The sequence below is a fragment of the Acartia tonsa genome, chromosome 10 (assembly GCF_053477335.1).
Source record: "Acartia tonsa isolate MP-2025a chromosome 10, ASM5347733v1, whole genome shotgun sequence".
NCBI lineage: Eukaryota > Metazoa > Arthropoda > Copepoda > Calanoida > Acartiidae > Acartia > Acartia tonsa.
Window position 1 is genome coordinate 5,748,862 of NC_137269.1, and position 24,974 is coordinate 5,773,835.

The window sequence follows — 24,974 nt, forward strand, 5'->3', positions numbered from 1 at the left end:
TACAAGAAAAAGATAAAACTTTTCAAAAAGGGAACTATGCAAGAACGAGAGGAAGTGATTCTAAGCACCTTCCAGCATTGATTCTAAATGTTTTTTTTTGGTAAATATCCAAGGCCGGTTATGTTTAATATCATTATATCAATTTTTAAAAATAAGTTCCACTATAGTTTTATAAAAAAAATTTTTTAAATTTTTGACTATAGGTATAGGTATATCATCAAATGTTTTGTTGAGTTCAAACTGCTGTGACACAAAACTTTTTTAATGAAAAATGTTAATTTAGAAAAGTGATAGTAACTTGTAATATTGTAAACAGTCACATTTGTAATTTGCAGCATTTGATTATGTTTTGGCGTGTTATTTTATTTGAACCTTTGAACTCAAAAAACATTTGATAATATTTTATTAAAAATGCTTAACATTTAAAAGTTTTATTTATATAAAACCATGGTGAAACCTAAATTTTAGTCGAAAAACCAAATATTAAACATAAACCTAGTATATTTACTAAAAAAATACTACGAATCAATGCTGGAAGGTACCTGCTCTCGTTCGTGCATAGTTCCCTTACAAAAACAAAGATTACAATAATCTACAAGTTTCACGTCAATTTGACGTTCGAGCTCTTTATATGCATTTATTAAGTTTATGTATAGTATATTCTTGGATTTTCATATTAACTAGCAATAACCCCCTAGGGGTTGTACACCTTCCTGATTGGGGCGTAAACCAATATCCTAAAGATTTTTTTAAGCTTCTCTATGAAAAGTCCCTTGAAAAATCTTTAAATCAAGACAAAATCCTTACTTCTTTGTATTATAGTCAAAATAATTTACCTTATTCTGGGGTAGTTGTTTATTAGGAGAGGATGGTTTGCTGAATTGAGATGATTCTCTTCCATTAAGGGTTAACATTCGACCTACATGAAGAATCCTATCAGATTTCTTAGAAATCTTAATTACCTTAGAAAGGGAATAGTAGCTTCCGTAAAATTGTGAGCAATCATACAGCCAAATGCGCTTATTAGGTCAAACTGTTATTAAATATGCCTTTAATTATACTATGTGTTTGGTCAACATAAAGAACAATTAGACTTCATAAGCGCATTTGACTGGAAACGTGATCACAATTTTATGGATATATTACTGGAGACGTAAAAATATAGATACTACTTCCAAGCTAGATGCATCTCATTACAAGTAAGAAGTGGAAGGGGAAAATTCATTATAAAACATAATTAAGACTTTCAGAACCCAAGTCGTGTAATCAAAGGGTTGAATATCTGTGAATCTACCAAATTAATTAGATATCAAACATTCAATTCTATCTTTTTATACCTCTCTTTCCCATGTATTCAATAACTTTTCTACCAGAGTATAAATTTCAAAGGTAAACTATATTCATAATCATACCTGAAGACCTAGATCTGGAATTTCTGGACAACCTTGCAGCCTTCAATCCATGATTTAGAACACTAAAATAAAATAAATTGTGGGTATAGTCCCTTTTAATACAACGCCGCGCCTCTTAAGGGGCATTTCGTCGTATTTTCACAGTAGCTTTTGATATGTTATTTTAGGTTAGGCAATTGTCCCCACAGACTTAATCATTATACTCTATTTATTAAGTTTCGACACTCTACAATTGTTTGTTTCAGGGCTTCGCTTATATGGATGTTGTCATCCTTGTTTAATGAAAACGTATAGTTACGCTTACCTATATGCTTTCTCAATTTCTTCATTGAAAACAGAGGCGAAGGAAGAAAAGCTATCTGAAAATTAAAATAACATTCTCTTTTCTGCTAAATTCTTAGTAAATTTCCTAACTTTTCAAAAATTCTGCAAGATTTTCTTAACATTTCAAAATCATAAATCAATGCTTATAAGACCCAAAAGCAGGTAAATAAATAGTAACATTCTTTTGATATATAAGAGTAAATGATGTTTTGCAGTGATTTTTACACTTTGACATCAAAAAAACATTTGTCGATATTTCGAGAGAGAAAAATCTTATCATTTAAAATCAATTCAACAATTTTTTTATTCATATTACTTCATTTTTTAGAACTTAGCTAGGTAGTAAGACCCCTTTTAAAGCTTCACTTATAACAATTTTTATGAAATTTTGCTAGGTGCAAGAGAATAATATGTTCCTATAGCATTATTGAGGCACATCCGGACAGCTTTCTGATTCTTCACAAATCCACCATCCTCGTTTTCATACTTCTCCAGCTCAACTCTAAAAACAAGGACAATTCTATATATTTACATTAGTAGTACAGCATTCAAAGTTTAATATTTATGTATGTAGATTCAGAATATTATACGTGGATATTATGACAGAAAAAATTCGTCAATTCAGCTTACTAACATTGAACTCGTTTATTGGCCATTTCGTTCATCCAGTAAGAAGGGATGGGATTGAGTAAAGAGGGTGAAAGGAAGGAATCGTTATTCCAACCCGCTGCAAGTTTCACATTATTAGAGAACATGAAAATCTGGTGTAAGATCCAAGTAATAATAAATCCATTAATAAATAATTAAGTGAGAGAAGAAACAGTATTTCTCTGTGTGATAATGTTACTATGTCAAATCAAAATTCAATGGAAGTCCCAAAGTTTTTAAGCCAACGAATAAGAAAAACTCATTATAAACTTTGGGGACCAGTGTAATTAACAGTCAAATGTCCCCTCCCTCCCTGGTTAATGTGAACAATACAGGGAGAAAAATCTATAATTTTTAAAGCGAAGCTTATCTATAATTAGGTTGGTCTGTCCGTCCGTCAGTCTGTCCGTAACGGTTAGCTCTTTTCGTTAATTTTGGCATGTTAAAAGTCACAGTGTCCTATCGATTTCAAACTTTGCATGATGATACCTGAAGTAGTTAGGTTCAATTTAGAAAGCATAGCAACTCTACAATCGTTACCAGAATGTTTGTACGTCCATTTTAAGCAAGTTGATTTTAAACTTTTTTAACGGCAATTGTTATGAGATACAATTATTCGATAAATCTGATTTTTGGAACACTGATTCCAAGGACAACAAAGTACAATGTTATAAGCGAAGCTTCCCTTTAATCAAGCCCTAAAAGTGTAAGTATGTCCTTATTTTCCTGTATTAGCGCAGTTTTTTTTTACAAATTTACTTTATTTTGTTATGACTCTTATACATTAATATTCTGATTATTCAGTTTGTCCTACCGCTTAGGAGCTTCGCTTTTATGGATATTGTCATCCTTGTTTCAACAGGTCGAGGGGTAAATCCAACGTATTGGTGTAAGAAATCAAATATCAAGAATAAGAAATGCACCTAATTTGTAAAAAGAAAAGAATAAATTAGAACCTTAAACCTTTTAATTTTATATGGATTTCAGAGGTTTTAGGGGTATATTTAATATGGCCTTATAGATATTATAACAAGGATGACAACATCCATAAAAGCGAAGCACTGAAACGGTAGGACAAACGGACATTAACACTTGTATAGTGTCAGAACTGAATAATCATAATATAAATGTAAAAGGGTCAAAGCAAAATTGTAAGTAAATTTGTTGAAAAAAAAACTGCTTGATTCGGGATAATGTTTATGGACATACATACATTTTTAGGACTTGATTATAGAGTTGCTTGGCTGATTAAATTATACTTTGTTGTTCCAGGAATCAAGATACCAAAAATCAGATCAATCAGATGATTAGTTCACATAAAAATTATAGAGTAGCTACGCTTTCTAAATCGTACCTAACTGCTAAAGGAATCACCATGCAAAATTTGAAATCGATAGGACAATTCTAACATGCCTAAATTAACAAAAAAGCTATCCGTTACGGACGGACGGACCCTAATTATAGAAAAGCTTCGCTTTAAAAAAGATAAATTACCTTAATATAGAAATTTCTTCATTAAGAGCCATGATTTCATTCTTGTAACCCATAATTTCTTGATTTCTACTCGCCAAAGCTTCCTAAATTAATGCTAGGATTACAACATCCATATATAGTCAATCATATTATAAAAAGTAGTAAGCGTTTTTTGTCTGTCCCGAAGGATCTCGCTAACCGCTGAACCGATAAGGTTCTCCTTTACAGTGAAGTTTCTTATAGGTCCTGGGAAAGATTTAAACTATTTTTGGGGAGGGAGTCTTCGCCCCCCTCCCCGCCCCAAAAAATATTTTTTTTACTCTTTTGAAACTCAAATTTAAAATTGGATGAGATCGACTTTTCCCCTTCTTACCTTAAGTGCCCCTAGAGGCTTCTAGGGGCGTAGCCGCTAGTAAAAATATAAACAAGGACGAATTTTACACAGAAACAATTACAAGACAATAAAAAACCGAGGAAGCAACAGAGGCAAGATTAAATAAAATAATGTGTAATATTTCATTTTTTAGGCCAATTAAAATTCATTTAAAAGGATGAAAATTATTTGATGCTAATTCTGAAGCTAAATATCAGAATTATTGTTCCAAAAATTGCGGATTTATTCCAAGTGGGTTTCTATTGCCATCCTTGGTATTTCTTTTACCTTTAGTTGGTTGACAACCTTAGCCATAATAGTATTGTTTCTTTTCAGTTGTTCATTTATTCTGATAGCTTTTTTCTCACCTAAATGATAATATTTTTCAAGGACGGGAAGATTAATATTTAAATTAGGTATATTTTTTTGATTTCCGAAGCCTAAAAACATGAATGAACGAGGAGCACTTAAACTTAAGCAAGGATATTTTATCCGAATTTTAATTTGATTCCAATTTACACCGATTAATACCTCTGGGAACGGTTGATAACAACTAGTAGGTACCCTAGCACTAACATTCTAAACTAAGCAGACAACCAACTCTTTGATAACACGACCTTGGTCTTCAAGTCTTAACTGGGCATGGTAATGAGTTAAGTTGCGCCTGGTTTTGGCCAAGTTATTCCTACTTCTCTTACTGTCAATGTCGCGCATCTGACATAGCAGCAGTAGGTAATTTTTTTTATGCGTCTTTTAGTTATGACGAGGTTTGTGCAGAAATGAACCTCCCAGGAACGTGCGGATGAAAAAAAACTTACTGTTTCTACTTCTTGACAAGGAGTTGTCACTTTTTGTTCTCAGTCTTGGCCGGGTAACTTTGCATACTTTTAAACCCTGAAAATATATAAAGAAACTTGAATTTAGTAAACTGCATATTTTTTTCAGTTTAATAGTTTAAACTACATGTATATGACGTATATTTGAAAGAATTTCAATTTTTTACCAGGTGGTTTTAAAAATTTCAAGACTTTAAAATAATATATTTTTGATACATGCAACATAAATGACTGTCCTGTTTTCACAAAAACAGAATGATAACTATTTTGGTGGTGCCCAATTGATTGCTATTTATTGAAACACAAATTATATATGTTAGATGGTATTCTTGTAACTTATGCTTGCAATCAAACTTGTCAAATGCACTTCATGCAACAATCCATTTTCGATTTTTTATTTTTATAACAACAAATTCACTTACAATTTTTTCGACTTTAATCTAACACTTTTATATTCTGATTAGTGAGTTCTGACACTCTACAAGTGTTAATGTTCGTTTGTCCTACCGTGTCAGATCTTCGCTTTTATGGATGTTGTCATCCTTTTTAAAAGCGAAGCTTTTCTATAATTAGGGTCGGTCCGTCCGTCCGTCCGTACGTCCGTCCGTATGTCCGTCCGAGATAGATAGCTTTTATTCGTTAATTTAGGCATGTTAGAATTGTCCTATCGATTTCAAACTTTGCATGATGATTCCTGTAGTAGTTGGGTACGATTTAGAAAGCGTAGCAACTCTATAATCATTACCAGAATGTCCGTACGTCCATTTTAAACATGTTGATTTTTCTACTTTTTTAACAGCAAATTTTTAAGTGTTTTAATTATCCGTTTGATCTGATTTTTGGTATATTGATTCCAACAAAGAACAATATTATAAGCAAAGCAACTCTATAATCAAGTCCCAAAATGTAAGTATGTCCATAAACATTATCCTGTTTTTAAGCAGTTTTTCAACAAATTTACCTACAATTTTGATTCGACATTTATACATTTATGTTCCGATTTTTCAGTTCAGATACTATACAAGTGTTAATGTCCGTTTGTCCTACCGTTTCAGTGCTTCGGTTTTATGGATGTTGTCATCCTTGTTAAGTTAAAATTAGATTCCCAATTTATACCTTTCTACGAGCAATAACTTTCTTCCTAGCCCTCCCTCTCTCAGGGGGCATGGCCTGGGTCTCTTCCTCCTCCCTGTCAACGGGCTGCCCCCCTCTTCCCCCAGTTTGGGGTGGGGGCGGGGCCACCCGTTCCCGCGCCATTTTATGTCTTTTTTGCTTGAATCTGAAGATAAAATAAAATGGCGGACAAAATGAAGAATGATGAAGCTCTAATTAGATAATACATCAAATTTTTGTTTTCTTTGTTAGATTAGGTTAATTAAATGAATTATATATTATAATTAAAATTAAAACAGTTATATTTATTTTCAATTTTGACTAGGTAGGTATTGTATCAGAAAAATGAGCAACATAATCAAATATATCTTGCATTGGGTAATTCAATCTGGTTTTAAATACTGTAGGATTCATAGATTTGAAATTTAGAAAGTATTTTATTTTGACATTTTTAAGTCTAAGAATTTATAATTAAAGTGTGAAAAAATACAAAATTTAAATGCACACTTGTTGATATGTTAAATCTAATTTTAAGAATCTACTAAGTAATTAAGTCACAGTTTTATTTAGAGGAAAAATCAGAATATGATCACTAGTAAAATCACAAATGTTTGGATGTTTAAAAGCATTGGCGTGCAAACCTAGAGGTGAAAAAAGGAGAAGGTAGGCCTTCCCCATATCAATAAAGGGAGGTGTTAAAGTTGCAACCCCTTTCTGCACGCTTATGTTAAAAAGCAAGCTCTTAAGACTAGTTCAAATTGCAAATAAGATCTCAAAAATAGTAGGTATTAAAGCAGTAAAAACGAAAAGAAACTTATTTTACAAGTAGAAAATTAGAAACCATTGAAAAAATTGTTTCTTTCAAAATGTAACATTCCCTTTGAAAAATAATAGAACAACCTTTTTTTCACTGTTTAGATGAAGTATTTCTACAATTTGTGCAATAAAATTAATCATATATAGTATAGGTATACCTATATTACACTGGTTAGTTAGGTAACTTGAGAATTTTTAAAATTTGGTTTCGTTGATTTTTTTGTTGAGGTAACTTTTTTTCTATAATATTATTTTTTTTTGGTTTAAATGAGATTTTATGTTAATATTTGTTAGTAAAACGACAGATCTAAAACTAATGTGATGATTAAATAACAAAAATGGAAAATGATGAAATAAAAATAGGTTTGTTAATGATTAATACACAAATAAAACATTACTAAATTTTTAACTACCGAAATAAGCTCAATCACAAATTAACATATAATTGCCCATTTAAAAATAATTTTTTATCATACTAACATGAAACTTTTAATGGGAAAATTAACCCCTTAGTTTTCTATTGATTGGTTGATTGATTGATTGGTTGTTGATTCCTTGTACTTCACAACATCTGATCTGTGATTAAGGGATGGGCATCTTTTCAATAAGCATTAAATACCACTTCTAATACTCGCGACCGTGGATCACAACGTAGCGCATCCACTCGTCGTCGGAAAGGTTATAGGTTCGAATCTCGGCTTAACACCGCGTCATATACCAAGACTTTAAAATTTATCCTTACTGCTGCCTTGTCAGGTGTATGACATAAATAGTTTGAGTAGGGATATTGCCTTAGCCAAAAACAGGCGCATTGTAGTACCATGCACAGTTATGTCTTCTATGACAAAGGTCATGCAACCAAAAGATTGGTTGTCTTCTGGGCGAATGGACACATTACACCGCAATTAAGACGTGGAGTATGTTTCAAGATGCATTTAGAGGTCAAGACTAAAACCTAAATGACACCAAGCCCCCTCGAGATCATTGCATTAAATACCACTTCTATAAAGATGCCTTTGTATGTAAACGATTGTATCCTTAAAACTAAAAGTATTTTATTTTTGAGTAACTCTATCTATAATACAAAGTAGTACGATGTCTGTCTGTATGTCTGAAGCTTAAGATCCCATTATTACCACTGAACCGATTGGGCTCTACTCTTCAGGGTATATACTATATACCTACTGGTCCTGTGATGTTTTTAGGCTATTTTCTTGGGGGTTGTGACGCCCAACCCCCCCCCCCCCAAAAAAAATGAAAAATATCTTCCCCCCCAAAAAATAAGTTTATCAAATCTTTTAGGGCAAAGCCCCTAGAGGCTAGGAGCGAAGCCGCTAACACATTAAACTGATATGATCCTATTTGTGTTTTAGTGCAACGTGTAAGACCTACAAAAGTGTAGTATTGTGCAATAAACCACACTGGTTTGGTCATAAAGACCCCCCCTCCCCCCTGTATAAAATATATAGAGAAACCTCGTCTCATTTGCCCATCCCTTTTCTCCCTTGTCAATCTGAGGATTGATTGCTCCTCTCAGAGACTTCCTCATCATCATCGAAATCATGTGACTGTCCAGGCTCCTCACCTAAACAAATATAAACAAAGATCAGCTGAATGTAAAGCATGGTACGCGATCATAATTGCCGCGTACAAATATAAATTCAAATGTCGTCTTTTGTGTCGAAATGATATTATGAATTAATTAAAACAAATATAATTTTGATACATTATATATCCTCATAATACAGTAACAGGATGTCTGTCTGTTTGTTTGTACTGAAGGATCTTGCTGACCGCTTAACCGATATGGTTCTCCTTTACAGGGTAGCTTCTTAAAGGTCCTGAGACGTTTTCAGGCTATTTTGTTTTTATTTTATAAATAAGTAAAAGGATCTCTGTCAGTGTGTAACGCTGAATCGATATCATATGTTGCTCCTTTACAGTACAGGGTAGCTTCTAATAGTAGGTCATAATAGTTATTTCTCGTATCGTATTATAAACAGCTTTCCGCAGATATATAATGTAGAATTATAAGATTAAAGACATTTTTTTTAGCCCCAAGTTGCCGAAGGCACGGGCTAAAAAACTGGTTTTAATTATGTGATTGTACATTTTTATATTCGTAAAAAACTAGATATAATACGATGCTAGACATAGTTTTTTCATATGGATGAGAACTGGTTCTAATCCACCGGATGCGAATTAATACGAGAAACAGGTTTATAACCATTTTGGGGGAGGGTATTTGGGTATGAGTTCCAAAACCTGGAAAAAGGTTTCGCCTTGATAAAGAAAATATATACGTTACTTTATACTTTATGTTTTTGTCAAAATGATATAAACCAAAAAAAGAATGTATAAAGAGAGAACCGCACAAAGTAATGAAAGCCTACCTCTATGCACCCCTTCAATGCTGGAGCCCATGTCAATGTTAGCCAGGCGCATACCCCTGCGGGGTTCCTCAGTCACTGGTCTACCATCATGCTTTACCGTAGACTCATGGGGCAACAACATAGGGGGAGCTCTGAAAAAAGAATATTTTAAAGAAAATTGTTCTTATTTTAGTGTAGGTAATTCAAACTCTGCCTAATTATGGGCAGACAACCAACCTTTAGCAGAGTCAATTTTGCTGAATATACACCCCTGCTTAGTTCATAAACCAATCTTCTTTATTACAATATTTATTGACGTTTATGATTATGACAAGGCTTGGACCGGACTCGAACTTGACACTGCCAGACAATTGGCGGACATGTTACACTAATCCCAATTACCTGAACATGTAGAAAGTGGGATAGAAAAGCAGGTTTAGAGCACTTCCAGAGTAAATATCTGCATATCTGATCATTTGACTTGAGAAAAATGTCTGTCTTGATCCAGCCCTGAAAAGTTAAGGTTAAATATTTGAAGAATACGCTTCTTGAAATATTAACTGAAAATAATATAATATTTATACAGTATAATACACTAGATAGAAACAAGAGCCCTGATGAAAAATCACGTATCATATCGTATTATAGATAACTTTCCACGAATATTAAAATAAAAATCAATCCAAACCTGAATAATGAACCAGTGGTTCCATATGACATCTCCATCCTGTGAATAGTCTCTCTGATGCATTCCTTGGCTTTCTTTACATCTGGCCTAAAAATTAATAAATAGTTACAAAAAATATAACACGATTTCTAAAAAGCCACCTATTTCCAAAAACCAAAACACAAGCAATGAAAAAAAGTTACGATAAAAGTAGGTACCTATGGAAGGGAAAAGCATCTTAAGTCAAAAGATTTTCCCTAAAAGCTGTAAAAAATAAACAATCTATAACAAAGGGGGGGGGGGGGGTTAATGCAACCATCTCGTAATCTGTGAGCAAATGGCACCTAGAATTCGAATTTCAACCTGAAATTTTACATGAGTAATCCTTAGTAGGTCTATTATCCCTGAATCGAACAAAAAGTTGGAAAAGTAACGGCTAACGGCTGGCAGCTTAGCCGTTTTGTCATTTTCTGGATATCTAAATTGCAAATTAGTCACGAAACATATCCCCACATAATATTCTTTTCCACTCCAAAACACTTTCAAACGGTTCTAGACGGTAGCTGTTGGTACTAGAAGTTTTAAAAATGGTTATTACTATCATTTAACATGAATTAAACCAAAAATATGTTTTAAAAAGTTGATTCCTACGTAATTGATGATGGATTTACCCTAAAAATAGGCAAAAAACGGCTAAACGGCTGAGCCGCCAGCTGTTATTTTTCCAACTTTTTGTTCGATTTAGAGAAAATAGACCTACCAAGGATTACTCATGCAAAAGTTCAGATCGAAATTCGAATTCTAAGTGCCATTTGCTCACTGATTACGAGATGGTTGCATTAAAAACCCCCCCTTATATTCTGTAATTTGACTTATAAAGCTTAAATTAATAGGTACGATTCTGATTTTTATGAACATTCAAATACTCTCTATTTGAGAAACAAAGCATCTTAAACACCAAGAAAGCAATAGGTAGGTATAGAACAGGGCAAACAATATCTTAAAATAAACTTACTAATCAATAATGAAAAAATAACATAGCATGCATTGTTGAAAATAAGCCCCCTAAAATCTTTCAGAAAATATATCATGTAAAAGAACGTCCAAGCTTTTTAATTTAAGGTGGAGTTAAAAATCAGGATAAGGAGGGGGAATGAAATGTTAAAATGATAAAAAAAAACTATTGGAATTAAACCATGGAGCGTTCTTTGGAAGGGGGGTAAACACATCTCTACCCCCCCCCCCCACCCCCTTGGACGTCCCTGCTTGTGTACTCTGTTCTATTATTTGAATACCAAGATATACCCATGTTTGTTTATTTAATCAAACCTCAGATGAACCAGGAGGTGTCCTGAATGTCTCATATCCTGACTATGTTCTGAAGTCTCATTACTAACTCTAAAATTTACTTTCACTTTAAACATTTGGGAGATTTATTTTGTGACAAGTAAGAGAACTGGTAATATTTTAAGGCAAATTAATAACACAAAAGGGCTAACATTTTTTAGAGGTATAAATATTTCTAGCGAATAACTTAAAAGCGACCAATTTTTACGTTCTTTTGCGTAAATCTGAAAATTTATGGAATAAAGAATGTCCAATTCCCGCAGTGGCTAGGTAAATTAAGCTTTTTAAATAGCCTAAATCAGGTAGTTACTCCCTGTACCTAAAAAAAACCTTCCCCCCCAACATCCCTTATTTAAAAATAATAGGAGGTTCTGTGGTCGTCTATGCACATTGAGGGAAACCACTAGGTGTTAACTATAATAACGTTCAGAAACCCAATTTAACTACTAACCTAACTAAGTTAAAGTACGTCCAAGCCTTTTTTTGAGGGGGTTTAAAAGGTTTTAGGGGGGTAATCAACTACATATATTTTTTTTAATTTTGAGGGGGGTAAAATAAAAGGGGACAAAGTTTGAGGGGGGTTACCATTATCCCCCTCCCCTCCACCTTGGACGTCTATGGATCTAACCGATCTAATGGCTATTGTGTTAGATGAGTGCAATTTCGTGTGGGTGCTACAAGTTGTTATACATGAAGCAAATTTAATTGATATAGAATATTCGTGGATATTATGTTAGGGAAAAAATTTACGTCAATTTAGCTTGCTAACAAGGAACTCATATATTTGCCATTTCGTTCATCCAGAAGGATGCGAGGGAATAGGAAAGAATATCATTTGAGTTTAACTTCATTAGATTAATGATAATCTTGTGTTAGATCCAAGTAATAAAATCCATTGGAAATATCATATGTATCTACCTTGTCTTATTACTGCTGTCCATGTGAAGATAAAGCTCGGCTAGTTCAACATCAAAATTCTGCAGTTTGTCAAACAAATCTTTCTATACAGACAAAGAAACCTTTACAGTAAGTTTTGACTAGGGTTGGGCAGGATATCCGGCCATTTTCAATATCCGGCCGGATATCCGGCTAATTTATAATGCCGGATATCCGGCTGATTTATAATGCCGAATATCCGGCTGATTTAAAATGCCGGATATCCGGTAATTTGCCGGATATCGAACGTTGGCCAGATATCCGGCCAAACCCTAGTTTTGGCTGAATCTTTTTAAACAAGTTTGAAATTAATAACATCTTTAAGTAGCGAAGCACAAAGAAATCATGGATGGACAAACCGGAAAAGTGAGCTTCAAAGTGAGTTTATTAGTCATAGTTTAGTCAGGCTGACGGAATAAATAAATGCTCGTTGGTGATAGCATCTTCATCGAATTAATCTACAGGTCTCTCATAAATTAAAGCCGAAAAATCACATTGTCCTCAAAGCTTTACGGACGGATCAAAAGACAGACAATGTGATTTGTAGCTTTGCTACTAAAAAGTTATATCTACGTTTTAAACGAAAACTACCTTAGTTGTCCAGACATTAAGCTCGTCTCTAAGCTCAGGAATAATCAAGAATGTTTTCCAACCTTAACAACAAAACATAATGGTATTTGATTTGTAATTTCTTGAAATAAACTTTTCTAATTGTTATTCGTCAATAGATACATATTACTTTATTCAGCGTTGTGGAGCCGCCATATTTTGCTGGAGCCGGAGCTGGAGCCGTTATTTTCGTTAAAAAACGGCTCCGGCTCCGGGTTAGCTAAAATAGGAAATTTTTTCTTCATTATGATTTGGTAACTTTATTGTGTCGTGTGCAAATGCCCCTTTTAAGTCTTTCAAGTTCATTTTATTAAAAATTTATATTTTAAAACCTCCAAAAGTCAAAAATAGTCTTGGAAAAAAAATATGAAGTTTTTCTTGATTTTAGGTCGGAGCCGGAGCCACACCAAAATCAAACGGCTCCGCAACGCTGACTTTATTGCTCGACTCGTAAGTGGACTTAATTTTTCATCAAACAAATCTTTATATTTGTTAATCAGAATCTTTTATATTATTTGATAGACTATTGTCTGCGCCTCTAGCGTGTAGGGGCTCTGTATTCAAAGGGGCAGAAAAGGGATAGAAAAATAGCTTAAAACTACGACTTAAATCTGAAAATGAAATAGTCTAGCAACATTAAAGGACCTATGTGAAGCTTACTAAAATAGAGAATCCAATCAGTTCAGTAATTATTGAGATCTTAAGCTTTAGAAAAAAAACATACATACTTTAAGTAAAGCTAATACCTATGTATTCGATTCATTAAAGAAAACTTTACCTTTCAATTTTTTAGACTTGAGAACATCCCCAAAGATATGATCTCCAACGTAAAGCACATTTCCACCCTTAAAATTTAAATTCCAATTGCAGACAAGCAAATCAATATTGAAAGGGATAGTTTCACGAAGTGCATTTTAAAAAAAATAGTGAACTGTAAGTTTTTTCTATTTTAAATAACGTAGTAGTGCATAATATAAAGTTATTGATTAATATTAGAATATTTGACCAGGGATTTTCCTTATAAAATGAGTTTTTCATTTTTATTTTCAACTTCGTTGCATGTTATATATGGCAAAAACTTTTTTGTCATAAATACAACTTTAGATAGCATTTACTAGTTAATAGAACTTCAAACTTTTTATACAACAAAATACACATAACAACAAAGAATGACCAATAAAATATTTAGTATAACTGTATAGTACTTAAGAGTAGTGATCTTTTTATATGTCTTAGTAGAATATATTGGGCATTGGATAGATATGATTGCGATAAAGAATTTTAACATTGACCTGACCGAACTTTTTTTTTTTGACAATATCTCTAAAAGTTAGTGATTTGCAACATAAATTACATGAGAATGGTCTTTTTATATATATATGTTGTATGGTTAGTTGGTATTTTTAGTAAACCTGTCCTATTATGAACCGGACGTTATTTTTTATGTTTTTTAAGTAACTTGTCCCAAGGGGAACCCCTGTTCAATTTTTTTATAACTCTTGTGAAATATGTGGAAAAAGATTCTCTGATATTGGTGTTTTGGCTATACATATTTGGAAAAAAATAGACCATTCTCATGTAATTTATGTGGCAAATCACTTTAACTTTTTTAGATATTATCAAATAAAAAAAGTTTGGTCTGGTCGATGTTAAAAATTCTTTAACATATAATCATATCTATCCAATGCCTAATATATTCTACTAAGACATATAAAAGTTCACTACTCTAAGTACCTTAACTCTTTAAATACACTTCATAGAACTATCCCTTTTGTGTTGAATTGCATTAAGAGGCTTGGTAAAGACCTTCTCCCTGAAAGATTTTAAAAAGGTCTACCTACTCTTTTTCTCAAGGCATAAAACCCATTTGCTGTTTACCTCTTCTTAAACTTCTCAATTTAACACCCTCAAAATGTTAAGAAATATATTAAACGAAACCTTTGAACCCTCTAATTTCACTCTTCTCAAAAAAAAAAGGCTAGGACGTCTGTGCCAGAGTGCAAATTCTTTGGAAATTATACCTAGATCCCAATGAATCCAGCCAAGGTGATACCGATAACTTACGCCTATCTTATTGAAAAGAAGGGAATGGTTATTTCTCGCATCGTATTATAAACATTAAACAGCTTTCCGCGGATATAAAATGTACAATTATAAGATTAAAACCAGTTTTTTTAGCTCCGAGAAGGCGCAGGCACGGGCAACAACAAATGGTTTTAATCTTTTGATTGTACATTTTTATATTGGAAGAAAACTGGATAATGGAATTTTTTCGTATGGATGAGAACCGGTTCTAATCAACTGGCTATTAATCGGTTTCGAATGAATACGAGAAAAATACTTCTACTCGGTAAACCTGACCTTTGTTCCAATAAGTTTAGAGAATACATCACAATTTCCACCAGAATAAACAGCATCAGACTCTATATTACCAATATGATGGCCAATACTATAACAGATAGATACATATTTTAGGTATAATTGCATAACAGGCAAAATTTGTAATATATAATATTTATTTGATATAGGGTAGTGCGGGGTTAATGCGGTCGGGGGGTACAATTCCGGTCAAACGACCAACTTTTTTAAAACCGTTTTTTAACGGTGTTCTAGACGTTTGCGAGAGATCTTCAGAAAAGCAAAGTTGTAGTTTATTGCCTATACTTTCATTTCTTACTTCAGCAAATTTTTTTTGCCCTCAAAAAGTTGCAAAAAATTTGCAAAAAAAATTTTTCAAAATAGGCCATGTTCAACCTAAAATTGTGAAAAAATGGTAAGTCCTAGCGACCTCCGGGTTTTTGTAAAATGAAAGATATGGCATTCACTTATCGTTTGCAATTGGAGGCCTTGTTCTAACTTGATTTTTTCATAATTTTTTTTTCGTCTAAAAAAATGGTCTATTCCGGTCACTTTTTTTACTTTTTTTTATTACTGTATTTATATCTGTATAATACCCTAATGTTTTATTTAGGTGATCTGGAAGCATAAACAACCAAATGCATGACCTAAGCTTTAATCATTGCCTTGCCTGTTGTGTGATGTACACATTACTAGTCATTTTACTGCTTGTATTATGTCATGTTTTGTTGCCTAAGCTTTTCAATTTGTAAAGACATTAAAAATTTTTCAGACACATTTTTATAGTAATGGGAAGAGTATATCACCCAAAGGAACGCCTTAAATATTTGCCTGAAGATATATCAGCTGCATTGGCTCATGTAAGAAGGGGTATGTCATTTTTTAAGTCAAATCGGCTAGGATTAAGCTAGAAAGGTGTTTAAGGTGTCTATAGACAGCTCTTTGCATGTCCTAACAAAAACTCCCCAGGATATGGGTTCTATCTCCAAGATTTAAAGTACATATTAAAGATTTTGCATTTTCAAAATTCCTGTTGCATAAAATGTGTTAGACCCCATATCATTTCGAGTTAATTGTCAGGCATGTAATTTTGCATCTTTAGACACCTTAACCACCCTTGTAGGTCAATCCTAGCTAATTTGAGACAAGAAAAAATGTATCAAAAACTGCTGTCAAAACTGGCAGGATTTTTAAAATTAAAAATTTTTGGGGAAAAATCACTTTTTTCAAGAAATTCCAAGACCTGCGAATCAGAAATTGCCTCTAATTTATGTATAAAGCTTAAAAAACCTAATCATATAGGTAATAAAAAGTATGATTTTTTAAAAAAAAGTTTGCATGAAAAAAATTGATGTTTTTTTTGCGATTTTACCGACTTTTTTAAAATGGGGAAAATGTTGTCAAAAATTGTCTGATCTGCATGCGACTAGTACCGTTAGAAAGCTAATGACCTCAGCTTTCTACTCATAGTTTAAAAAGTAAAAAAAAAATATTTTAAGGGGGTGTTCCACCCCCCCCCCCCCCCCAAAGTCAACTGACCGAAATAGCCCCACCGGTTATTCCGGTATAGGCCAACCGCCGCCCTTTAAACCGATTTTTGACCGACTTCTAGTTGCGAGATCTTAACGGGACCAAGACAGGCTTCTTCGTTATTGCCATATCTTTCATTTGCACTCTTAAAAACCGGAAAAAGTTTTTGGGAAGTATGTTTTTTTAAGTTGAAGCAAAAAATTGACCGGAATAACCCCGCACTACCCTAATAAAAACTCAATTCTCAAAGTAGAAAACAAAGATGACATAGTCTATAAGTAGTAATCACAAAAAAAATCATGGATGAAAATAAGGAGATGGAAGGATAATTTGATATAATTTGATAAAAATATATTGGAAAAAAAACAATCACGAAACCTTTCTCACATTTTACTAGGTATTTTATATTAACTATTTATATCTTAGTTTGTAGCATGACTAGTAGAACAGAAAAAAAAATAAATTACATTTTGGATGCTCATTGGGATAGGGAATTTTCACAGAAAAATTAGCTGTTTATCTTGAATAACAGCTGAGAAAATCGTATCCCCCCTAAAGCGTTACGGGCTGAAGGACAAAGTGAATTATAAGATTAGCTTCGCTAATAAAAAATATATCTTACTATGTTGGATCTGTGTAGTTGTATAGACATAAAAATCCCATGAAACGATAAAAATATAATAAAGTTCTAATAACCAGCGTATTTATTGACACCAAAAGTTTTGTTTATGGAAAAAAAAAGTGGCCAGAAAAGATATGTAAAAGTGGTTAGGAATGTTAACTACCTGAGTTTCCCAGTCTGAATATCAACCTGTCTCATAACAGTACCCTCTCCGAAGAACAAAGGCTTCCTAGAAATGTAAATGTTGTTTAGTTTTTCGATTTAATGCAGCTCTTTAACAGATCTATAGTATAGATGTATGTACAGACAACATCCTCCCTTCATTTTTCAATGACCTATTTCGTCTGCTCCTAAATCATTTTCTGCTACTTGACTGTGTTAATATGAGCGATACCATTGGTAAATTTTCAATGACCCAATAGAAAGGTTGCACAAGACGGTTGCGATGGGGAGATACAGCTATTTAACCCTTTCCCTCTCTAGTGTTTTACTCTAAAAGTTCTCTGATAGCTTTTGCCAAAAAAGGTAAAGTAACTACTTAATTAACAATTTTGAATTACAAATCCAAAATCCATGAAAATTTTATCCCATAGGCATCAGACGTTTATAATAATATCAATTAAAATTAAGTGACTAAAATAATCTGGTAGAGCTAACCTTGCATCGACCAGAGTGTAATCAAAGTATTTTCTCCAGTTCTGACCAGCGTATGGGGCATCCTCAAAATCCAATAGATAAGCCATCAACTAAATAGATAGATAGGTTTTTAATAGTGTAAATAATTCTTCCTATGTTTTAACTAGCCTATGGCATACATAGATAGATTTATTAGATAGGAAAAAAGAATAATAAAATTTTCTGGATAAATATAACGTAGTAGATGAAACAAGGATAACAACATCCATAAAAGCGAAGCTCTGAAACGGTATGACAGACGAACATTAACTCTTGTAGAGTGTCAGAACTGAATATACATAATAAGAATTTATAACTTTTGACAAAATTATACGTAAATTTGTTGCAAAATTTCTTAAATAAAAAAATCTGTTTACCTAAGGACACACTGACATTTTTAGGACTTGATTATATAGATGCTTCGCTCATAACATCATACCTTATTGTAATTGGAATCAGTAATCCAAAAATCAGATCAATCGGATGATCTTATCACATAAAAAATTGCTGTTAAAAAGTTAAAAAACATGTTTAAAATGGACGTACGGACATTCTGGTAACGATTATAGGTACAAGAACTACTCACCTTATTGGTGTAATACCATTCAGAGTTTGTAAGCAAGAAAGTTTTAGCTCCAGAGGACTGAAGATTGAACAGAAGCTGGGGCAACCTTAATGACAATTCTAGGTCATCTCCATTCACTAGGGTATATTAAAGTCTAGTAGGACATATGTCAGATATTAATAAGGTGTCAAAGGATCTGGCATCTTAAGAAAATCATATAATCTATCTCATTTAAATGGTTGTATCTCATCCCAACTAATGAGAAAAATTACATTTAGCCCAGAAAAACAATCCTTATGATAAAGTAACAGGATGTTTGTCTGTGTGTTTGTACCGAAGGATTTCGCTGAACCGACTGAGTTCTCCTTAACAGGGTAGCTTCTCATAGGTCCTGGGAAGTGCCATTAAAATTTAAAGTGCCAGCCTCTAGGGGCGTAGCCGCTATTATATATTAATACAGTAAGATTCTTGAAATACTATGTATAAGTCGTATTTCAATCATGTGTACAAAAATTAGAAATACAAAGAAAATTTCAAAGATAAATAAAAACAGACGGGTAAAAAAATTTAATGTATACTTCTCGATATCAAATAAAATCTTACAAACAAAATATTTTATCACCTGGGATCTTTGTTGACATACAACTCAAAATTTTCACAAGTCTTTTCCTTGAGAGTTCCCTTCATGTGGACATGATCCATTGCGCTACGAACATCCTTAAAGAAAAACAAGTTTATTCACACTTATCTTAACGTACTACTAGCATTACTAGAGGATAGGTAGGAGAAAGATTTTATCCTTTTCTTTTTTACCAAGTTTTTTAAAGCTAATAAAACTAAATGAAAATTTGACTATCTTTATTTTGAGGTATCTTTGCCTAATTTCAAGTATTTACTTTCTTACTTAAAATAAGATAAGAATCCATATATTAAATGACTAAATATAGATTTTTCTACTAAGAGAAAAAACAAACAATTAAAAGTACCTTTATATAAAAATTAAGAATTGAAAATGGGAAAATAGTGCAATTTAAGTTAACTACCTAATCAATTTAAATTTAGTTATTATTTTACCACAGCACAAGTTTAAAAAGGTCTTAAACAGTGGATGAATGATAGAGCAGACCTTACGAGAAACTGAAATTTTCACCAGAGCCTTACACAGAGGACGCTGGAGATAATCTCTACAAGAATACCCAAGTATTGTTGAAAATATATATGATTTTTAAAATAACTAAAGGGAGGAAGGAGTAGATTACGCTATAAATCCGTAAAGGTGTGAGTTTAAGGCTTAAAAATAGTAGTATAACGATAATATTCTCTAAATATGTGTAGGTAGGTATTTCTTATTGAGAAGAACTATAGACAAATAATATTTTTTCTTAAGTTAACATAAAACTCACAACCTTTACGGATTTTTAGCGCAACCTACTCCTCCCTTTTTTATTATTAAGTGAAAGGTAACGTACCTGGAAGATTGATGTGTAGGACATCAGCAGGTCCTTGCACTTGAATCCATCCTAAAAATTAGACTTCAATAAAAATGTATCACATCCCTTCAAGAGTTTACAATTAGGTTGAGAATTTTATGAAGAATGGCAACTATTTAACTAAAAGGGAGAGTTAGGTTGGGCTAAAATTCTGTAAAGGTGTGAGTTTTAAGGCTTAAAAACTATAGGTAGTAGAACGATAAAATTTATGTTATCTTGAAAAAAAAAAATTTTGTCTGTCTTCCTTTTCAATAAGAAATACACTTATTTAGTGAATACCTATTATCGTTCTACTACTGTTTTTAAGCCTTAAAACTCACAACTTTACGAAATTTTAGCACAACTACCTCTTTATTATTTGTATCCACTTAAAAAAGATAAAAATATACCTAAATGATTTTTTAAGCATTATATTTACATATCCTATTTGTCTTGTATTTCCAAATCGTTATTTTATGTTATGACAGCTGTCCAAATAGTGTTGTTAAAACCTTGGTGCTTAGGTATTATTTTTCTAATTTAACAAATCTTTAGACAGTACAATATCATTTTGAATATTATGACAGGTGTCCTGCTTACCTTTACTTCTTTGTACTCCGGGTGCTTAGCAAAATAATCGATGATCGCCGCAATGAGATAAATCTCTGGCAGATGGAACAAGGTGTTGTACACGTACACTCTCTTCTCATCCAGCTGGTAGATGGACATGTTTTTTTATATAATTCATAAGTTTTGTAAATAGTAAGGAAGGGGACATTGGACTGTAAATTATAACAACTCTAAAGTTTTGCAGACACCATCTCTCATTTGTTGTTTTGGGTATAGCCTCCTAAGGGGGCGTTTCGTCGTATGTTCACAGTAGCTTTTCCCCTTTTTCTTGCCCCTAACCCTGCGGTTCAATCACATAACCTAACTTAACCTAACCTAAAATAAAATAACCCATCAAAAGCTACTGTGCAAATAGAACGAAACGCTTCTTAAGAGGTGTTGTAACGAAAGGGACTGTACCCGTTGTTTAAAAAAAACTAAATCTTGATAGTGTTGGACAAAACTTCGGTGTCCACTTTTCAACCAATAATTTAATCATGTTCATTGTATTTGGAATGGTCTCCTCAATTTACCACCCATTGTCCCATCCCTTGAGATCCCTAATGTAAAAAAAAACAATGTACATCCCTGAAGGAATTTGTTTGGGTACATAGCAGATATCTCTTCACCTCGCATAAACCTATCACAAGAAAAAATAATAATATACATCCCTCAAGGAATTTGTTTGGGTACATCGCAGATATCTCTTCACCTCGCATAAACCTATCACAAGTAAAAATAATTATATACATCCCTGAAGGAATTTGTTTGGGTACATCGCAGATATCTCTTCACCTCGCATAAACCTATCACAAGTAAAAATAATTATATACATCCCTGAAGGAATTTGTTTGGGTACATAGCAGATATCTCTTCACCTCACATAAACCTATCACAAGTAAAAATAATTATATACACCCCTGAAGGAATTTGTTTGGGTACATAGCAGATATCTCTTCACCTCGCATAAACCTATCACAAGTAAAAATAATAATATACATCTCTGAAGGAATTTGTTTGGGTATATCGCAGATATCTCTTCACCTCGCATAAACCTATCACAGAGAAAAATAATTGAAACACAATCAAAGCTAATCTTTAATCTACCTACAGGGGTGTGTATTCTATTCTGCATAAGATCCATTTTATTTCTTCCTAGTTTTTTTCCAGTAAGGAAGGAGAAAAATGGAAAAATACTTTTATTTTATTCATTGATATTATCCCCCCTTCCACATATTATTTTAGTTTTTTTTCACCAAGGAGGGGAAAAAACTAAAAAAAAATGTTTTCTGTTCCCTTAATTTTTACTCCCCCCCCCCCCCCCTCCCCCAACCACATATTTTTTATTCCCCACCCCACTTTAGCAGGCTCAATAATGCAGAAAATACACCCCTGTCTATCTAATAACTTTTAAAAGTTAAAACCAACTCTTGTGTTTAACTTAATAAATAGTTATAAGTTGGTTCTTTGCATATCTAGACATATTTCCATACAAAATAATAATTTCGGGCACACACATATTCTTGTAAGAGATACTTATTTGCAATTTTATAGGTAGATTTCTTATATTTTATATAAAATCCGGTAAATCAAATATGTAGGACATGTTAGGTACCTACTTGATGAAATTTAATAGGTACTAAATATAGAAAACCCCACCTGAGACCATGACAGCAGAACAAGATGTTTCCAAATCCATCAACCTAAAACAAAATTTCAAGAGTTGATTCCATTGAAATTATACCTACCTATGACAGATTCTTTGTGTTTAGTTTGCTTTTAAGAAATCTGCAAGAATATACATTATAATAATACTAGCAACTACGCCCCTAGAGGCGGGGAGGATGCCCTGGTGGAATGGGTTGTCCACCCACTACCTTAAATATTTTTGAAGAAATAAACAAAAATTTCTTTGTTATCAGAGGATTTTTTTTTCGCTAGATAAAAACCTTCCTTCATTGTAAGGGAAGCCATAACGTTCCATAAGTAAGCGAGATCTTTAAGTAGAGACACACACAATCCTGTTTTAATAAAAAAGATGAAAAGATAAACAGAACAAAACTTAATCTTAAATAAATTACCTTTAACAGATTTCCATGTTGATTATCCCACCATAAACCACGCACAGGAAATTCAGCCTGGAAAAAAAACAATGATGACAATATCATAGTGATATAGATAATTCGGAATGGACAAACGGTCAAGCGGTTATAAACCAGATGTACAGTTCATTGTCATAAAAAAGATAGTATAAACACAGTGTATTATTTAACTTTTTGTTATTCATTCTATGTTAAATCATATATATTATATAGTAGGATATATCATTACAAATCAAGAATCCTTCTTTAAAAAAATCTACTACAAAAAATATTTAAGGTTCACTACTCCAAGAACCTCAACTCGTTAAATGCACTTCATGGAACTAAACCTTTAAAAATAGTTTGATTTTTGAGCATAATTTGTAGAACTTACTTTGTACTCCAACTTTGACAGTTCTGGGGGGTAACCAATCTCAACCAAACGATCCCTGTAATAAAAATGAATTACCAAGGATCCTTAGGAATAAGACAATAATCATAATTATTGGTTGAAAAGTTGGGACACTGTCAGCTATCAACCAACCCAGATTTAATAAAAAGCACTCACAAGTTTTAAGCCAGAAAATGAGATATTGTGCTAAAAAAAATTTGGGTATCAGAGTAAGTTAAAGACAAACATCATACCCCTCCCCTTTGATACTTACGCATTGTATTATTGATCCCCTTCTAACCACAGTGTATCAGGGAGTAAGGGAGGGGACAATGGATTGAATATTCAATTTTTAAGAGTCTCAGACTTTGGGTACTGGCTTAAAGGGAATGTGCACGAATTCAGCAGTTTCTGACTGACTAGGTACTAGCGCATCAAGGCCCCGCTAACTAGCTGAGTTAGTTTTGAAAAAAGCAGACAGAAAAAATTGTTATTAGATGGCTGGTTTTAACAAATATATTTTCCCAAGAAAATGTCATTTCATGTATAGAAACTCTACTGTGATATTTATGTAGTAAACAATCTAATCGATTTTGAAACCATACTGGAAGTAATAATACTTTTCTACTTACCTAACCAAGTTAAACCCAAGAAATTCATATTGTGGAGATTTATATTCTGCCAAAGTGTAGTCCATGTCAAATCCATAAAACTAAAATATATAACAAGGATGATTACAAGCATCAGTAGTCAGGCATGAAATTGTACACAAGAATGGCTAGTTTTGCCAATATCATCCCATGAATCTCAGATATATATTATATACCTAACCACTAGAAACTTTAATTCCACCCATCATGATATCTAAATTTTGATTAAGAAAGCATCTCTATATATCACTTTGTCTGTCCTTCAGTCAGTTCATCTGTTCGAAATGCTATGGGAAAAAAGTTGATTTTCTCGTCTGCTATTCAAGACAGACTGCTGGCTTATTATTTCTGTGGAGATACCCCTTGCGAGTTTCTAGCATACAACTTAATGGCCCGTCGTTCATGCTACAAAAAGACAATATATTGATGTTTCCAAAAGTCTTCGCGATTTTATATTTTTATTCGCATAATTCATTTGCGCTTTGCTACTTTGGGATGTTTTCATCCTTGTTTACTATCCCGAACAACTTTAAAAAATTAATCTTTCATTTATCACGAGCCTCCCCAAATATTAGGTAGGTAATTCTTTTTTTGCTTATTGACAAAAATGTGTAATTGCATTTCTCGTATTCATTCGAAATCGATTAGTATCCGGTGGATTAGAACCGGTTCTCATCCATGCGGAAAAAACTATGTCAATCATCGTATTATATCCAGTTTTCTACTAATATTAAAATGTACAATCATAAGATTAAAACCAGTTTTTTTAGCTCGTGCCTTCGGCATCTGGGGGCTAAATACAACTAGTTTTAATCTTATAATTATACTTTTTATATCCGCGGAAAGCTGTTTATAATACGATGCGAGAAATAGCTATTATACCTTAATTTTTTCTAACGACAGGGATCTATTTACGAAAATTCTCTTATCCGTATCTCTCTTTTCAACAGTCGGAGAAGGAAGATCCATCGCGCCTGTCGCCATTTTAAAATCGCTTGATTGAAAAACTCTGAAAGTATCTTAAGATTACATATATTTATAAAAATCTGAAGTCAGCTTATTCCGATTCTATTGTTGCTTCTACTTTTTAATTTAGAC

At 32.8% G+C, this 24,974-nt stretch overlaps 2 protein-coding genes across 8 annotated transcripts in view; both read right to left on the reverse strand.

Moving 5' to 3' along the window:
• Window positions 1–6,345, reverse strand: part of LOC145329250 (uncharacterized) — a 28,689-nt gene extending 22,344 nt beyond the window's left edge. Inside the window, exons 1-8 of the mRNA XM_080173301.1 lie at window positions 6,183–6,345; window positions 5,049–5,124; window positions 4,519–4,598; window positions 3,879–3,961; window positions 2,153–2,238; window positions 1,717–1,771; window positions 1,413–1,474; window positions 837–919 (exon numbers count right to left, since the gene is read on the reverse strand). Coding sequence (XP_080029427.1) covers window positions 837–919; window positions 1,413–1,474; window positions 1,717–1,771; window positions 2,153–2,238; window positions 3,879–3,961; window positions 4,519–4,598; window positions 5,049–5,124; window positions 6,183–6,323 — 666 coding nt within the window. The 5' untranslated portion in view covers window positions 6,324–6,345. The remainder of the gene's footprint in view (window positions 1–836; window positions 920–1,412; window positions 1,475–1,716; window positions 1,772–2,152; window positions 2,239–3,878; window positions 3,962–4,518; window positions 4,599–5,048; window positions 5,125–6,182) is intronic.
• On the reverse strand, window positions 6,345–24,906 carry LOC145329252 (cytosolic purine 5'-nucleotidase-like). Of its 7 annotated transcripts, XM_080173308.1 has the most exons (23): window positions 24,759–24,906; window positions 23,859–23,938; window positions 23,230–23,284; window positions 22,836–22,892; window positions 22,414–22,457; window positions 21,799–21,809; window positions 21,592–21,632; window positions 20,746–20,859; window positions 20,146–20,196; window positions 19,299–19,393; window positions 18,698–18,782; window positions 18,094–18,182; window positions 17,600–17,665; window positions 15,288–15,375; window positions 13,705–13,771; window positions 12,909–12,970; window positions 12,300–12,382; window positions 11,364–11,432; window positions 10,056–10,142; window positions 9,770–9,877; window positions 9,389–9,519; window positions 8,500–8,580; window positions 6,345–7,566 (listed from the first exon to the last, which is right to left on the reverse strand). In XM_080173308.1, the coding sequence occupies exons 1-22, from the start codon at window positions 24,858–24,860 to the stop codon at window positions 8,504–8,506; spliced, it is 1,662 nt and encodes a 553-aa protein (XP_080029434.1). In that variant the 5' UTR covers window positions 24,861–24,906; the 3' UTR covers window positions 6,345–7,566; window positions 8,500–8,503. The 7 variants fall into 7 exon arrangements, with proteins under 7 accessions (XP_080029434.1, XP_080029433.1, XP_080029429.1 ...); XM_080173307.1 differs by lacking the exons at window positions 21,592–21,632; window positions 21,799–21,809 and adding an exon at window positions 21,343–21,394; XM_080173303.1 differs by lacking the exons at window positions 21,592–21,632; window positions 21,799–21,809 and adding an exon at window positions 21,509–21,560.
• Window positions 24,907–24,974: the final 68 nt, after the last annotated feature.